This window comes from Ranitomeya variabilis, chromosome 5 (assembly GCF_051348905.1).
Source record: "Ranitomeya variabilis isolate aRanVar5 chromosome 5, aRanVar5.hap1, whole genome shotgun sequence".
Lineage (NCBI taxonomy): Eukaryota > Metazoa > Chordata > Amphibia > Anura > Dendrobatidae > Ranitomeya > Ranitomeya variabilis.
This window is the reverse complement of record NC_135236.1, coordinates 122,783,057-122,801,970: the sequence shown is the minus strand read 5'-3', so window position 1 is coordinate 122,801,970 and position 18,914 is coordinate 122,783,057. Positions and strand designations below refer to the sequence as shown.

The following is an 18,914-nucleotide window of genomic DNA, read 5'->3' as shown; positions in this document are numbered from 1 at the left end:
TGAGATGTCTTGCAGAGGGATGCAGCAGTCTTGAAATTGCCAAACGTTTGAAGCGTGATCACCGAACAATCAAGCGTTTCATGGCAAATAGCCAACAGGGTTGCAAGAAGCGTGTTGGGCAAAAAAGGCGCAAAATAACTCCACAAATTGAGGAAAATCAAGCGTGAAGCTGCCAAGATGCCATTTGCCACCAGTTTTGCCATATTTCAGAGCTGCAACATTACTGGAGATACTCAGGGACATGGCCAAGGTAAGGAAGGCTGAAAAACGACCACCTTTGAACAAGAAACATAAGCTAAAACGTCAAGACTGGGCCAAGAAATATCTTAAGACTGACTTTTCAAAGGTTTTATGGACTGATGAAATGAGAGTGGCTCTTGATGGGCCAGAGGCTGGATCAGTAAAGGGCAGAGAGCTCCACTCCGACTCAGACGCCAGCAAGGTGGAGGTGGGGTACTGGTATGGGCTGGTATCATCAAAGATGAACTTGTGGGACCTTTTCGGGTTGAGGATGGAGTGAAGTAACTCCCAGACCTACTGCCAGTTTCTGAAGACAACTTCTTCAAGCAGTGGTACAGGAAGAAGTCGGTATCGTTCAAGAAAAACATGCAGGACAATGCTCCATCACATGCCTCCAACTACTCCACAGTGTGGCTGGCCAGTAAAGGTTTCAAAGAAGAAAAAATAATGACATGGCCCCCTTGTTCACCTGATCTGAACCCCATAGAGAACCTGTGGTCCCTCATAAAATGTGAGATCTATAGGGAGGGAAAACAGTCCACCTCTCGGAACTGGGAGGTGTCTGGGAGGCTATGGTGGTAAACAGATGAAGCAACTGACAGAATCTATGGATGGAAGGCTGTTGAGTGTCATCATAAAGAAAGGTGGCGGCTATATTGGTCACTAATTTTTGGGGTTTTGTTTTTGCATGTCAGAAATGTTTATTTCTAAATTTTGTGCAGTAATACTAGTTTACCTGGTGAAAAAGTGAGATGGGATTATATTTGGTTTTTATTAAGTTGCCTAATAATTCTGTACAGTAATACCGTAGTTACCTGCACAAACAGATATCCTCCTAAGATAGCCAAATGTAAAAAAACTCACTCCAACTTCCAAAAATATTAAGCTTTGATATTTATGAGTCTTTTGGGTTGGTTGAGAACATAGTTGTTGATCAATAATTGCCTAATAATTCTGCACACAGTGTAAGTGGCAACTGATGTATCTGCCGAAAACATTCTGAAAGCCCAAACGCTGCCCATAATGTCAAACATTAAAAACAAAACTACAGGCAAACACTTAATAGACTGTAGAAAAAAAGGCACAAATTAAAAAGAATACTAACGCACAAGTGAAAAAAAGGCAAAAATACACAAGAAGCTAGACAAAAAATGCAAAAAGTACAATAATGAATAGGGCCCTAAGGGTATTTATACATTAGTGACTTATGCCTATGTAACTTTATACACCATTTTTAGAATTCCCCATTGTTTTAGGGCAATTTTGATGCTCAGATTTTGAGCACACGATACTGGCAGCTTGGGAAGTTAAAAAGCCAATGGAATAGACAACATATCTCACCATGACAAAAATCACAAGATTGATTGCTGAAATAAGATTGGTAGTTCTGGAGTTTCAATTGGCTTTTCAGTAGGACTTAAAAAAAAAACAACAAAACAAACAAAAAAAAAACCGCCATGTAATATGCTTAAAATGCAATTTTTTTTAATTTTTTACAGGCAATTCAGAACACATTATTACCTTCTCTGGAGTGACATATAGCAGTTTTATGATTGGATCTTTTTTAGAGAGCTGCAAGTAAATGCTGGAAGCTTCAGAATCAGTCTTATCTCCTGTGAGATATGTGGCTGGAATCTAGGTGAACAGAACAGGTAATATGACAAAATATCAGGTCTATTTGTCTTTTGAGGCGTTAAATTCATACAAGCTATAGACATGAGATGAAAACAACAAAAACTACTTGAAAGGTGTGAATGAAACCACAAAATTGGCAATGATCAATAACATTATTTTATTATATTAGAGACACCAAAAAATTGAGAAACGAGATAAAAAACACATACATTTTATATCATGTCTTTCAGTTTTGTGTTTTTTTTATCTTGTTTGTCAATTTTTTGGTATTTCTAATATAATAAAATACTGTTATTGATCGTTGCCAATTTTTTGGTTTCATTCATACCTTTCAAGTAGTTTTTGTTTTTATCTGTACTGTATCTACTTGATCATTGTTTACTATTTTACATATTTATTTATACTGGGGTATGAGTTTTCCTTCTTATTTAGGTGAAATATAGACACTAGATGATTTATGCCCAAATATCCTGCCCCTCAATGAAACTGGATTCCAGTCACATTTTCTACATATTTTCTCTGTGGAAAGCAACAGATTAAAATCTTAATTGGAGGACGCCAAATATTTGCAACTTTGAACAGTGATTTTCTAAACCACGAATATCACGTTTCCACCACTAATAAAACCAAATGAAATTGTAAGTAGCAATGATGTATTCTAAGCAACCATGTGTAAATGAAATATCAGGTGTCTTCAACATCGTTCTGGACCTGGGCCTGAAAATGGCATGATTGTCAAAACAGGGAAACATACTATAATGTCACCTTTTTGTGCAAACCATAAATAAAACTGATTATTACATCTGCATACTTTACCTATTTGGCTATTTTGTAGGCTAGAATTACTCCTTACTATTACAACTCAATTTACCAGGTCTGTCATAGATAGACACACAGAGGACCAATACCAAATGCTTACATCGAGAGTGGTGAGCTTCTGAACCTGGTCAATTATTAAGGAACGGAGGGGGGAGATGACAATAGTGACACCGGGGGACACGCAACCTGGCAGCTGGTAACACAAACTCTTCCCGCCACCTGGAAATAATTCAGATATTTATCATTATCAATTGAAAAATGACATTCTTTAAACAGAAACAATGTTAATAAACTCTAACAGAGTTCAACAATGGCGCCCCCGCTCCTTGGTGGCTGTCCCTGGAATCCCTGGTGTGCCCTAATCTGGGTATATAATATTCAAAATTGTAAACACAATCACAGATATATACAAAATGTCTTCATAGTACAAAAGGATCAAACATGTCCAATGCTGCACAACTACACACAATAATAGGATGAGATAGTACTGCATGGTATTCAAATAGAAATATACAGAATATAACTGGAAAAATACTACATTACCCTATTTAGTGATTAAATGTCTGGCCTCTAGCAGTGAACATTGGCACCCTAGATAGCCCTAGGCTGATAATATTATAGGTAGAAAAGGTAGACCGATAGTATATAGTCAATATATTAACGGAATAATGGTGTAAAATCTGGGCTCGATGCATCAGCCAGTTTCACCTTAAGCACCAAATAGTCTCACTATAAATGTGCATAGATAGAATATAGTATATAGCATCTTTGATAAGAAGAGAAATGTATTTATCCAGACACATGTTCAGATTGTTGCCTCAACGTGTTTCACCAGTTGGCTCATCAGGAGGCCTGATAATAGGCCTAGTGCCCCTGGTGTGTGTCTTGCCTTCGCCTGTGCTTTAAAGGCCCCGTCTCACATAGTGATTTACCAACGATCACGACCAGCGATACGACCTGGCCGTGATCGTTGGTAAGTCGCTGTGTGGTCGCTGGGGAGCTGTCACACAGACAGCTCTCTCCAGCGACCAACGATCAGGGGAACGACTTCGGCATCGTTGAAACTGTCTTCAACGATGCCGAAGTCCCCCTGCAGCACCCGGGTAACCAGGGTAAACATCGGGTTACTAAGTGCAGGGCCGCGCTTAGTAACCCGATGTTTACCCTGGTTACCAAAAAAAACCAAACAGTACATACTCACCATCTGATGTCCGTCAGGTCCCTTGCCGTCTGCTTCCTGCTCTGACTGAGTGCCGCCGTACAGTGAGAGCACAGCACAGCAGTGACGTCACCGCTGCGCTCTGCTCTCACTGTACGGCGGCACTCAGTCAGAGCAGGAAGCAGACGGCAAGGGACCTGACGGACATCAGATGGTGAGTATGTACTGTTTGTTTTTTTTTACATTTACGCTGGTAACCAGGGTAAACATCGGGTTACTAAGCGCGGCCCTGCGCTTAGTAACCCGATGTTTACCCTGGTTACCAGTGAAGACATCGCTGGATCGGTGTCACACACACCGATTCAGCGATGTCAGCGGGACCTCAACGACCAAAAAACGGTCCAGGCCATTCCGACACGACCAGCGATCTCGCAGCAGGGGCCTGATCGCTGGTACGTGTCACACATAGCGAGATCGCTACTGAGGTCGCTGTTGCGTCACAAAACTTGTGACTCAGCAGCGATCTCGCTAGCGATCTCGCTATGTGAGACGGGGCCTTAACTATGTTGACCTATGCATACTTATGCTTCTAAGTGTAGTCGTCGCACTGTATGGACACTCAATTCTAGGCTGTTTGGCCACTAAAGGTATTTTTCGTTTGCATATGGTATGTACGCCTTTGGTGCTTAGTTACACACATATCTTTTTTAGTCGGTCTGTCTCATTGTGCAGGCGTTCATCATTGGGCTCTCTGAATGTTGCAAACCTCTCTTCCTTGCTCTGATACACTTGTGCAGGTGCAATTCCTGATTAATCCGGCGTCATTGTAACGATGGCAACTCTGTGCCGGGACTGCGCGCGTTACTCGGCTCGCCTTGGCAACATAGACTTGACCTCCTGCGCATTCACAGTGGGGTGAACCTATTGAACCGGAAGTGATTGCCGGTCCGTGCATGCCACAAAGGAGACAGTACGCTGCCTCATCCTCACAGGTGAGATTTATCTTGCTTAATTATTCGGCTATATTAGAGCAAGCTCAAGCTTTCTACTCTACATTCCCCCTGATGAAGACGCTCTTATAGCATCGATACGCGTGGGGCTCCAGTCCCCCCCCAGCATTATAATAATAATAATTTTTATTTATATAGCGCCAACATATTCCGCAGCGCTTTACAACTTATAGAGGGGACTTGTACAGACAATAGACATTACAGCATAACAGAAATCACAGTTCAACACAGATACCAGTAGGAATGAGGGCCCTGCTCGCAAGCTTACAAACTATGAGGAAAAGGGGAGACACGAGAGGTGGATGGTAACAATTGCTTTAGTTATTTGGACCAGCCATAGTGTAAGGCTCAGGTGTTCATGTAAAGCTGCATGAACCAGTAACAGCCTAAGTATGTAGCAGTACAGACACAGAGGGCTATTAACTGCATAAAGTGTATGAGAACATGATGCGAGGAACCCGATTGTGTTTTTTTTTTGAATGGGCCACACAGGGATAGTTAGGTTAATGCGTTGAGGCGGTAGGCCAGTCTGAACAAATGAGTTTTTAGGGCACGCTTAAAACTGTGGGGATTGGGGATTAATCGTATTAACCTAGGTAGTGCATTCCAAAGAATCGGCGCAGCACGTGTAAAGTCTTGGAGACGGGAGTGGGAGGTTCTGATTATTGAGGATGCTAACCTGAGGTCATTAGTGGAGCGGAGGGCACGGGTAGGGTGGTAGACTGAGACCACAGAGGAGATGTAGGGTGGTGCTGAGCCATGGAGTGCTTTGTGGATGAGGGTAGTAGTTTTGTACTGGATTCTGCACTAGCATTAGCACAAGCATCGTTATTGGGCTACCGAAACTTTATTTGGGTCTTGTGACACCTCGTTTCCGGACCCTTGGGTCAATATCCAGGTTATTAGCATCTTGTGTAATGAGATTTCTTGCACAGGGTGAATGGGTCTAGGATATGAGACTCAAGGTTTAATTCTTGTACTTATTTGCGAGTTATTGCTCAGTGCAGAGAGTATAGCTGGTAGCAGATTGGCGTTTATTGGTGCATATGTATATATATGTATATATATACACAGTCATATGAAAAAGTTTAGGCACCCCTATTAATGTTAACCTTTTTTCTTTATAACAATTTGGGTTTTTGCAACAGCTATTTCAGTTTCATATATCTAATAACTGATGGACTCAGTAATATTTCTGGATTGAAATAAGGTTTATTGTACTAACAGAAAATATGCAATCTGCATTTAAACAAAATTTGACAGGTGCATAAGTATGGGCACCCTTATCATTTTCTTGTTTTAAATACTCCTACCTACTTTTTACTGACTTACTAAAGCCCTTTTTTTGGTTTTGTAACCTCATTGAGCTTTGAACTTCATAGCCAGGTGTATGCAATCATGAGAAAAGCTACTTAAAGTGGCCACTTGCAAGTTGTTCTCCTGTTTGAATCTCCTCTGAAGAGTGGCATCATGGGCTCCTCAAAGCAACTGTCAAATGATCTGAAAACAAAGATTATTCAACATAGTTGTTCAGGGGAAGGATACAAAAAGCTGTCTCAGAGGTTTAACCTGTCAATTTCCACTGTGAGGAACATAGTAAGGAAATGGAAGAACACAGGTACAGTTCTTGTTAAGGCCAGAAGTGGCAGGCCAAGAAAAACATCAGAAAGGCAGAGAAGAAGAATGGTGAGATCAGTCAATCCTCAGACCACCTCCAGAGAGCTGCAGCATCATCTTGCTGCAGATGGTGTCACTGTGCATCGGTCAACAATACAGCGCACTTTGCACAAGGAGAAGCTGTATGGGAGAGTGATAATAATAATAATAATCTTTATTTTTATATAGCGCTAACATATTACGCAGCACTTTACAGTTTGTACACATTATCATCGCTGTCCCCGATGGGGCTCACAATCTAAATTCCCTATCAGTATGTCTTTGGAATGTGGGAGGAAACCGGAGTGCCCGGAGGAAACCCACGCAAACACGGAGAGAACATACAAACTCTTTGCAGATGTTGTCCAAGGTGGGATTAGAACCCAGGACTCCAGCGCTGCAAGGCTGCTGTGCTAACCACTGCGCCACCGTGCTGTCCTGTGGACTGATGAAACCAAGATTGAGTTGTTTGTTCATACAAAAAGGCGTTATGCATGGAGGCCAAAAAACACAGCATTCCAAGAAAAACACTTGCTACCCACAGTAAAATTTGGTGGAGGGTCCATCATGCTTTGGGGCTGTGTGGCCAATGCCGGCACCGGGAAACTTGCTAAAGTGGAGGGTCGCATGGATTCAACTCAGTATCAGCAGATTCTTGACAATAATGTGCAAGAATAAGTGACCAAGTTGACGTTACACAGGGGATGGATCTTTCAACAAGACAATAATCCAAAACACTGCTCCAAATCTACTCAGGCATTCATGCAGAGGAACAATTACACTGTTCTGGAATGGCCATCCCAGTCCCCAGACCTGAATATCATTGAACATCTGTGGGATCATTTGAAGAGGGCTGTCCATGCTCGGCGACCATCAAACTTAACTGAACTGGAATGATTTTGTAAACAGGAATGGTCAAAAATACCTTCATCCAGGATCCAGGAACTCATTAAAAGCTACAGGAGGCGACTAGAGGCTGTTATTTTTGCAAAAGGAGGATCTACAAAATATTAATGTCACTTTTCTGGTGAGGTGCCCATACTTATGCACCTATCAAATTTTGTTTAAATGCAGATGGCATATTTTCTGTTAGTACAATAAACCTCATTTCAAACCAGAAATATTACCGAGTCCATCAGTTATTAGATATATGAAACTGAAATAGCTGTTGCAAAACCCCAAATTGTTATAAAAAAAAAAAAAGGTTAACATTAATAGGGGTGCCCAAACTTTTTCATATGACATATATATATATATATATATATATATATATATATATATATATATATATATATATATATATATATATATATATATATATATATATATATTTTTTTTTTTTTCTCATGGATATACCCTATTTTGCTTAGTGCTCTAAGGTATTTGTTTCCAACTGCCTGGGGGGGGGGGGGGGGGGTGCATGTGTCTTATTAGCCATGTGCCGTCTTTTGGTTTTTAAATGTATGTCTTGCTCTGTTGTGCCTTTTTCTATAAGTAAAGTTGTATTTTTTTGGTATGCATATCTTTTCTCTTGCCTAAGCTTTCAAAAGCAGGGATTAGAGGACAGTTCAAAATGGATGGTGTTGTTCCACTAGTTTGGAGGCATAGGGGAGAAATGATAAGGGGCGAAAGCTAGACATACAGAATAGGTCAAGGGTGGGCTTTTTGAGGATGGGTGTGATAGAGGTATGTTTCAATCTGGAGGAAAGACATTAGTTGTTAATAACAGGTTAAAGAGGTGGGTTAGGTTTGTAATGAAGACTGTGGTAAAGTTTGGAATGAGATGGGTTGTTATTGTGTCAAGTACACAGGTTGTGAGGCAAAGTCTTCAACTGAGATGAGAGGAGAGGGAGCTGGTGGACGCAAGAGAGAATTGAAAGTTCGGAAGAGCTGTTTAGGGTTGTGAGACAGGTATGTGGGAAGAGAAGTCTGTTTGTTTTGCTGCAGTGAGCAATTGCGCAGCATTTTTACAACTTGTTACTGGACGGGCAACTCTGCTCCCTTTCTTTGGCAGCCATATACAGCAGTGCTCTTTGTACATGAGGGCCAGAAAAAACATGTGCTCCAGTAGATGGCAAGCGCTGCATCAAGTGGCCTCTGCTGCTCTTCCTCCACCTTATCACACACAGTACAGTCCTCAGTGGTGGCACCCCAATTACCCTTTTTTTTTTCCCCCACATCACAACTTTCCAAGTGCCCAACTGACTGTTGGGAACCACAGATGGCTGAGTCTGCAGATCTCTTCACACACTGTATGCCATACGCATAGGAAGTGAACTCTAAAGACTCACAGAGTCAAGAGGAGGAATTCATCTGCACCGATGCTCAAATGTTTTCTGTTTGATCCATGGCTGAATTAAGTTGGGTCCAAGCATAAACCAACCCTCGTCAACAGACGTTAACCCCGTTGGGTGAAGGTGATCCATTTGTGACGAGACTCAGATACTTGAGGTGCCCGCGGACTGTACTGTGCTGTCAAGGCAGGAAGGGGAGGGGGACTCTCAGGACAAGGAGTGGGAGAACAGAGAGGATGACGATAAGGTAGTAGATCACACTTGGAGTAAACCCAGAGGCATGCAGCGGAGTAGCTCAGCAGAGGAGAAGGAGGAAGACGAGGAGGTTACGTAGACAAAGTAAGGCCGGGATCACACATATGCGAGATACGGCCGAGTCTCGCAGGTGAAATCCATCCTCTGGCACCGGCACTCCGGAGCGGAGCGTGCCGCTACACATGGAGCGGCACGCTCCGCTCCCAAGTGCCGGCACCAAAGGAGGGATTTCACCTGCGAGACTCGGCCGTATCTCGTGTATGTGTGATCCCGGCCTTATGCAACCAATGCATCCTGAGCCCCAACTCTGGCAGTGGACAGCAGCATTCGCAGTTCTGAGGTTGCCTATCTTGGGTCTTTTTTTTAGACTGGCAAAAATCTGAAAAATCACATTAGCTATCAACTTTTTAAAAAAAGAACTAGTAGAGTAAAAAAAAAAAAAAAATGAAACATTTCAGTACTACATGCATGAACTGGCACATGCGTGTTCAACACGCGTTATTCTAGGAACATCACTGTGCTAAAATGCAGACTAGCGGGCCTCGCCAACCACCATATCAACCACATCTGATTCTTCCTCCTCCCTCACCCTGGCAAGTGTTGTCACACAGGTCTCCAGTCGAAGAACCTCCATTTGTTTACTCCCTAGAGTTGGGGTGGACTGAGAGCCTGTCAGCTGATAAGGAACTGGACATGCCTGCTGTTTTTGACTGATCTTACATACCAAGCACACCCCATCTTTCTCAATCCACCGTAACATCTCCGCCTGTCGTGTTCATCCTACTCCAAACTCTCGTTTGTGCAGCTGAGCTCACGTAAAAGATTCTTTCCTCCTACACATGACAAAGCTAACAGCTTGAACTTCACCATCTTCAATCTACTAATAACAACAACCTTTATTTATATATATCAAACACATTCCGCATAGCTTTACAAGTCAGCAGTTCATATAACCCTACGTTCACATTTGCGGTGTGCGCCGCATGCGTCCCTATATTTAACATGGGGGCGCATGGACATGCGTCGCACTTGCGTTTTGCGCCGCATGCGTCCCTGCGGCGCCCGCGTCTGGGCGCAGAGGACGCAGCAAGTTGCATTTTTGCTGCGTCAAAAAACAATGAAAAAAAGGACGCATGCGGCGCAAAACGCAGCGTTGTGCATGCGTTTTGCTGCGTTTCGGTTTGCGTTGTGCGTTGCGGCGCCGACGCTGCGGCGCACAACGCAAATGTGAACGTACCATAAAACAGTCAAAAGTTACCAAGTTTAAAGATAATCAAACAATTCAAGCAAAATAATGACGATCCTGCTCTTCAGAGCTTACAATCTATAACGAGGTGGGGGTGACAAAAATTACATGTGCTTATTTACAATAATGGTACAACCATCTTGAGGAAATGGGGGTAGATAAAGGCTGCATGAGCCTTTTGGGTATGGTTGAGTTTGAAGGCAAATTATGTTTAGAGAAGTAGAAAATAAGCTATATTGCCCAGCGACATAGTATATTGCCCAGCGACGTAGTATATTGCCCAGCGACGTAGCATATTGTTCAGCGACGTAGTATATTGCCCAGTTACGTAGTATATTGCCCAGCGACGTAGTATGTTGCCCAGTTACATAGTATATTGCCCAGTGGTGTAGTATACAGCACAGAGCCACGTAGTATATTGGTCAGTCACGTAGTATATTGCACAGCCACGTTGGTCACAGGTTAAAAAATAAAAAATAAACATATACTCACCTTTCCGAGGGCCTCTTGTAGTCCACGGCAGCTTCCGGGTCCCAGGGTTGGTCTGAGCGCAGGACCTGTGATGACGGCGCGGTCACATGACCGTGACGTCACGTCAGGTCCTTTTTGCGCAGGCGTGCAGGACTTGTGATGATGTCGCGGTCACATGACCGTGTAGCGGTCACATGACTGTGACGTCACGTCCTTTTTGCGCAGGCGCGCAGGACTTGTGATGACGTCGCGGTCACATGACCGTGACGTCATGGCAGGTCCTTCTGCCATACCATCTTTCCCACCGCAACCTGCAACGGAAGATGGCGGGCGGTGCGAGCGGCTCAGCGGACTACAGAGGGTGAGTATAGCAGGTTTTTTTTTTTAAATTTATTATTTTTAACATTACATTTTGTACTATTGATGCCGCATAGGCAGCGTCCATAGTACAAAGTTGGGGACACACAGGGTTAATAGCGGCGGTAACGGAGTGCGTTACCCGCAGTGTGTTACCCGCGGCCCGTTACCGCCGGCATTAACCCTGTGTGAGCGGTGACCGGAGGGGTGCATGTGGGCGCCGGGCAGTGAGGAGCGGCGATTTTTTTCCGGATTGTGCGCGTCGCTGATTGGTCGCGGCAGCCATGACAGGCAGCTGGCGAGACCAATCAGCGAACGAATAACCGCGACAGACAGAAGGACAGGCGGAAGTACCCTTAGACAATTATATAGTAGAATATATATATATATATATATATATATATATATATATATATATATATATATATATATATATATATCTTTGATTAGGGAACGTGATAGGCCGCCCTAAACAAATATGTTTTTAGGGAGCACCTAAAAATGTCTAAGTTGTGGTTATACTCCTAATTTCATGGGAGACAAAGGGTAAGTGGTGAGTCATCTAGGTAGGAGATTGAACTGAGCTGGACAAAGTCCATGTCAGTGGTGTTACCGTCTTTGTGTGTCTCAGAGTTTGACAGTTGTGAGAGGCCTGTGAGAGGCCACTAGAATTGGCCAGAGATAGGAGCTGGGATGCAGTTGGGGAGGTGGAGCTGTTGAAGTCTCCCAGGGTTGTCAATTCTGAGGACAAAGTGTGGCAGCAACGCAGAAAGGTGGTCAAGGAACTGGGTGGGTGAGCCTGGGGGCCGGCATATGACTGCTACTCTGAGGGAGAGGGGATGGAACACCCTGATGGTGTGAACCTCAAAAAGAAGAATGGCGTCCAATCGGCCTGTATTTATTTATTGGCTTAAAAACAAAATTGTTGGCAGCGAGGAGTGTAGGGTTATCGTGGAGTTAGCAGTGATCGTACGGAAGGATACACACATATTCCATGTGTTCTAATCTGGACATGGATAAGCCTTACGCTCACTATTACTTTTCTGAGAACTAATTATTGTGAACAGCCTGCGACCTGCTCAGATGATTCGTCGCCCAATCGTGTCATTGTCTGAACAACAGGGGTCAGCTGAGAGCTATTCACAACCAAGATCACAGCGCTTATTTCTGTATGAGTCATGGCCTGTGATCTCTATGATTATTGCATGGCTACTCCAATCTGTTGGCAACAGAAATGCAGCCTTTCCGCCTTATGGATACAGACGGTTTCCAAAAGCTGATGGCCGTCGCAGTCCCCCCAGTACCAATTGCCCAGTCACCGTTACTTCTCTAAGAAAGATGTGCCTGCACTACAGCAACAAGTCGCGGACAACATCACCTGTTCCCTGAAAAATTCTATGTCTGCTAGGGTGCATTTCAACAATGACACCTGGACGAGCAAGCATGGACATGGGAGATGCATCTCGATGACTGGGCACTGGGTGACTATGGTGGCTGTGGGGGCAGTCGGGGAAGGGGCTGCTCCACAAGTCTTGCAATCCCCAAGGCTTGCAGGGCGCTTGAGGATGGAGAAATAAACCACTACACACTGCCTCCTCCACCTCCTCTAGGGCCTTCACCTGCGGCCTCAACCTCTGCCTTAATTAAACACACATTCCAACACTGCAGAAAGAATCCCTCCCCCACCTCCGTACTGGGATGCCAGGGCTCACCGTAATCAGGGAGTGTTTACATTAATATGCCTTGGAGATCGCAGTCATACAACAGTTGTGGACAGATATCCATGCAGAGTTTGAGCAGTGGCTGTCTACATTCAACCCGAAGCTAGGGAAGGCTGTGTGCGATAACGGTGCAAAACTGGTGGAGGCCCTACCTTACACATGTGCCTTGCATGGCTCGCATCATTAACCTCATGGTACAGCAATTAATTCGCCATTGTCCCAGCCTGGATGCGCTGCTGCAGAAACCACTGTCGGACTAATGGTTAACCAGTTGATATGCGATATGACCACACCGTGGAATTAAACTCTGCACGTATTGCAGCAACTCTGGCAGCAGCGCCGAGGCCTGGTGCAGCATGACATTTTTCATAGCCTGGCACAATGCAGTACGGACGTGGTGCAATTCACACTTGCGTAGTGGATACATATGAAGGACCTCTGCACCATTGTGCACGTTTTCTTAATGGCTACTAAGATGGTTAGCGGTGATGATGCCGTCAACAGCATCCCTATTACTGTCATCTACATGCTGGAGCACACTTTAAATAGTGTGGGTGAGGAGGAGGTGGTACTCGGGGAAGAGGAGGACCTTTAGGGTTTACAGTATCTATAAGTTCAGGTCTGTTGTCGCACAGACGTTTGCCATGGGAAGAACAAATGGAGAAGGCCCATGAAAAGGACGAGAAGGAAGAGGTGATGGATGCGCAACAGTTAGGAGATGAAGACAATACTGATTTCCCTCTATGTTGTCCGTGGTTGTCAGGAGGGGATGGAGGAAGAAAGCTTGAGTTTTAACCCGCCACCAACACACTGTGGAGGTGGACCTCATCAAAGAGACCGACCCATGAGCGCCTTCTTGCAGCACTATCTGCAACATGATTGTTACCCGTATAGTTATGATTCCAAATAATGCTGACTACTGGGTTGCCAGTGTTTTATAGCCACAATACAAAAGTAAATTTTGCCAGTTGCTTTTCCCCCTGGAAATGGATGTGCCCATGATGCAGTGTCAAAACATGCTGGAAGACAATTTTGACAGTGGTTTTCCCCAACATAGCAGTGAGGCACACAGTCTGCATAGCAGTGATAGCCTTCCAACCACAGAAACGTACAGTTGTCAATGTAAAAACATTAGCAGCCTTGCAGAGTTTGTATGTTCTACCCGTGTTTACTCCCAGTAATTATATTTTTCTACCCATGCTACACAGACATACAGATAGTAAATTTAGATTGTGAGTCCCAATGGTGACAGTACCAGTAATGTCAGTAAATGTCTGTAAAATTAATGTTGAATTATTGGCTCAATATAAGTGATAAAGCCCCCCAAAAATTGAAAGTGATGCTCAGCCACACTCAGGTGGCACACATATCAGTTTCGTAGATTACTATTGTCAGAAAAATGTAAGGATAGTAACACGGGTAGTTGACTCAAAGACAGCGGAGGACTGCCGGTATCGGAGGCCTACTGCTACAGGCAACACACATGAAGCGGAATCTACACATTTACAAAAATATATTTGCACACACCAATAAAGCGACATCAATTTCACCACAGTAGAAATAGTCTAATAGGGACCGACAGGTCTTCCACTACACCAACCCACAAGATGGACACCCAAGCAGGACTGTTCACATTTCCACAAGCAGCAGCAACACCAGGTACATAAGACCAACTAAAGATATCAGAGACTGCAATTACCCGAGAACAATAGAGCACACTAAAAACTACAACATCCAGTTACAGAAGTTGTCTTTGTCACGTTAGTGGTTCACTAGTGCTTTCAGAAACATTAACACCTACCCCACATACACCTCGAACACCAAGCCTAATCCCCCTTCCACCACGACCTCGCTTTTTCCCAGTCATGTTGCTCCGAAAGTGTTTTAGGAGCACACTATTAGCAACTAAAAATTAGATTTCTTACTCTGCACAACCTCTCAACTCTGCACACAGCTGAATTTCAGTGGCACAAAATTAGAAGGTGAATTATGGAGTGATTAATCACGTTACTCACAGAAAAAAAAAAGTTGTTGCAGTGTGGATGAGGACATAGAAGCGCTGCTCCAAAAATTTTTAAAGTAAGATGTCCCCTACTGTATGGCATTAGTAACAGATTTATTTATTTATTTATTTTTTTTTTGTTCCAAACAATTTGCATGCTAGATTTCCCCTACTGTATTACGTTAGTAACAATTATTTTTGGGGGCCTGTCGATGAGGCCTGTATAACATAGACTAGATGCTCAAAACAATTTCACACTAAGGTCTCTCCTTCCGAATCACGCTATTAACATAAAAAAAAATATCTTCAGTGTGGATCAGTCCTGTATAATCTAGAAGATTGTCCGTGGCATTGAAACGCTCCCCTTTCCTACATTTGCTGCTGGTAAGGTGCAGGTTTGTAACAGAAATATGGACGACGTGTCGTTACATGAACTGATCAAGAAAAGGGCCATGATGGTGGGAATGGGATCGGACAACAGGATCAATAGCATGGTGGCCATGGGAGGTACGAAATCCAAGATCCAGCCTACAACGATTACTCATTTACAAAAACCCTCACTGTTGCCCTGATCCACTCCTGCCTGGACTACTGTAACGCTCTATCAATTGGCCTCCCCCTTTCTCGACTTTCCCCTCTCCAGTCCATCCTTAATGCAGCAGCCAGGGTCATCCTCCTGGCTAATCGCTACTCGGACGCGTCCACTCTTTGCCAGTCATTACACTGGCTGCCCATTCATTATAGGATCCAATTCAAAGCACTTGTTCTCACCCACAAAGCTCTCCACATTTCGGCACCCCCTTACATCTCCTCCCTCATCTCTGTCTATTGGCCTAGCCGATCTCTGCACTCTGTAAACGACTTTCGACTAAGCTGGGCACTAATCCGTACCTCCCACTCCAAGACTTCTTCCGCGTTGCGCCAATCCTCTGGAATGCTCTACCCCTAGATATTAGGACCAGCTACAACTTCCACAGTTTTACGCGCTTCCTCAAAACATATTTGTTCAGAGCGGCCTACCATGTTCCCTAATCAAAGTCAGTTTATGTGTAAGTGTGTGTGCAGCCCATTAACTATCTCCACCTATCCACCACCCCCTGAAGATGGCTGGACCATCATTGTAAATACACACCTGTACTTTGTATCTCCCCCACCTCATTGTATATTGTAAGCTCTCAGGAGCAGGGTTGTTTTATCTTGCTTTAATCATTATAATTATTGTTAACGCAGTTAGTTATGACTGTTGTGTTTGAAACTGTTTAACTGTAAAGCACTGCGGAATATGTTGGCGCTATATAAAGATTATTATTACCCAACACCAATTACCAGAGAGCGCTTGATACTCATCAGAAGATAGGTGTAACAGATGCGCATCTCAAGCTAGGCATACAAGATGGCCGTGAGAAATTGGATGCCAAAGATGCACATAATCCAGAAGATAGATTCAAAACAATTTCAAACTCAGACCTCGGCTGCTGTATCAACGCCACTAAATGAAAAGGTTGGCTATAGCGAGCTGTATCACGTTTATCAACATTTTAATGTGCGTGAGATCTGCAGACAGATTCATATCACCACCATAAAATTACAACGTGTGATACAGCGGGCTGTATCACATTTTACGAAAGAAAAAATTATAATTGTTTTTTAATGCACGTTAGGTCTGCAGACAGGTTCATATCACCACAGCACTAAATGACAAGGTGGAATATAGCAGACTGTTTCAGGCTGTGAATGGAGCACAATAGAAGCATTGCACACAACAGAAGCAGTGCACAACACACTTGTAGGACAGGTGCCCTGCCAGCTTTCTCTGTGGACCTCAGTAGTGACAAAAAAAAAAAAATGCTGGAAGGTAAATTTCACAGTCACACTGGACACTAGCTAGCTACACTAGCTGACTGATATATAACCGCCTAGCTAACTAGCTAAAATCTTACTGGTAACAGTGCCAGCATCGGGAGCAGCCTCTCTGCGCTGTTACAGTGTCAAAGTGGCGCTAAATCAAGATGTCCGCTCTTTATATGGAGAGGGACATGTGATTTCAGCAGCCAATGACACAAGCCATTGTGTCATGACATTGTGGATGTTTCCTGGGCCCTGATTGGCTAGCTGCAATGTGCACACAAAGTTAGGAAAAAACAATTACTTTTTACAAGAACGCCGCGCCTCTGAGCTCTGCAAACCTCCTCCCCTCATCAAACACGTGCCAAACACTCATGATACACCACCATTATCGTTGCTAAAGTGCTGAAAATACTTTTGTGGCAACGCAAATATTTTTCCGCACTTTTTACAGTATGTTACCGATTTTTCCAGATTTTTAAAGTTTTGCTTGCGTTTCCGATCACGAATCCAAATGTGCCATATTCATGCCGAATTTATGTTTGGCGATCGTTTTCTGAACAAATTCACTCATCACTAATCAGTCCCTCTTTAGAAGACGACTTACCTGTTGGCATCAAAATGAAGCAATCCTCGCCACACAAGGAAGCATTGATGGCTTCCAGCTGGTTCATACGGAAGCGGTGCAATCCAAATTTCTTATGGAAAATCTTCATCATTTCTTTTGAGTGGGAAAAGTTGTAACCCCGAAATCGCTCATGAGCCGGGTTCTCTATTGGTGGCTTTATAAAAGAATCTACGAGATTACAGATGAAAAAATAATGTATAAGCAAAGTAAATATTGAAAGGTATAACAGATCTAGAATGTAACAAAATATCTGAAAAAGCTGGCACACACTAAGATTAACCCCTTCACAACATCAGACGTACACGTTCAGCGCACTCAGAAGCGGATGTATGAAGCAATACTGGGCAGGTGATGTCTGTATTATTCCGGACCTGCCTCTAACAATCTGCTCGCTACTGTTAATCTGTGAAGTGCTGCTGTCAAACTCTGAGTCTGTCTGTGATTAATGCTGCATGGCTACCTTTAATTGATTCTTCAAATATCATAAATTGTCCATAAATATATAATATGCCCATAAATAGTGGGCTGCACTTCTTGGAGAAATCTATGCTAAACAGGTTTTGCTCCCAATGTCGAGATCGGGAACAAAAATTTAGAAGTGACCAAAAAGGGTATTTTTATTTATAAAAAAAAAACAAAAAAAACAAAAACACAAAATTTCAGGAATAGGTGCTGGAATATAGAGGTATAGGTAGTGGAAAGGTTTATAAATAGCAGCAAGGTATACAATGTTACTTTTCTCTATCTATTAAAAATCACGTAACACAATTATAATAATTAATCCAGATAATTTCTAAAGTGCCGATGCATATGAAGAAAATTATGCAATCAAACGAAAAATTCTTTAAAGTGCTGATACTGGTCAAGTACTCATTAATTTCAGGAATAACCTGATTAAAATAAGTCAAGTGGTGTCAAAAAGACACAAGGTGCAATTTAAGTGATTGACCACTAGATGGCACTGCTATATCATTATTCTAAAATGCATTGTGCATATACCCCAGAAAAAGTATTTTCTTGGAAACAACCAAAATTGTGATCTAATGCAGGATCTCCTCACTAGAGGCCTCCTGGCCAGGAGGTTATAGTCTTACAACAGCACAACAGCTTCATAGTGCAGCAGATCCGAGATATTCTGTGCTCATTTCCATTGTTTAATCATGGCTTTACACAGTCTTTTTCAAACTACATTGATTACTATAGACAGTTGCAGGAGATCCTGCATTACATCATAATTTTGGTTGTTTCCAAGAAAACACTTTTTCTGGGGTTTATGCACAATGCATTTTAGAGTATAGCAGTGCCATCTAGTGGTCAATCACTTAAACTGCACCTTGTAGCTTTCTTTTTAACACCTCTTGACATATTTTAATCAAGTTATTCCTGAAATTAATGAGTACTTGACCAGTATCAGCACTTTAAAGAATTGTTCATTTCATTCTATAATTTTCTTCATCAACATCGGCACTTTAGAAATTATCTGGATTAATTATTATTTATAATCTACCTTATAAATTGTGTTACATGATTTTTAATAGATATATATAGAAAAGTAACATTGTATACCTTGCTGCTA

At 42.9% G+C, this 18,914-nt stretch overlaps 1 protein-coding gene across 6 annotated transcripts in view; it reads right to left on the bottom strand.

The window, feature by feature from the left end:
* Window positions 1–18,914, bottom strand: part of BLM (BLM RecQ like helicase) — a 54,715-nt gene that overhangs the window by 19,093 nt on the left and 16,708 nt on the right. For all 6 annotated transcript variants that reach the window (XM_077263167.1, XM_077263172.1, XM_077263170.1 and 3 more), the window contains exons 8-10: window positions 17,318–17,506; window positions 2,795–2,913; window positions 1,762–1,875 (exon numbers count right to left, since the gene is read on the bottom strand). In XM_077263167.1, coding sequence (XP_077119282.1) covers window positions 1,762–1,875; window positions 2,795–2,913; window positions 17,318–17,506 — 422 coding nt within the window. The remainder of the gene's footprint in view (window positions 1–1,761; window positions 1,876–2,794; window positions 2,914–17,317; window positions 17,507–18,914) is intronic.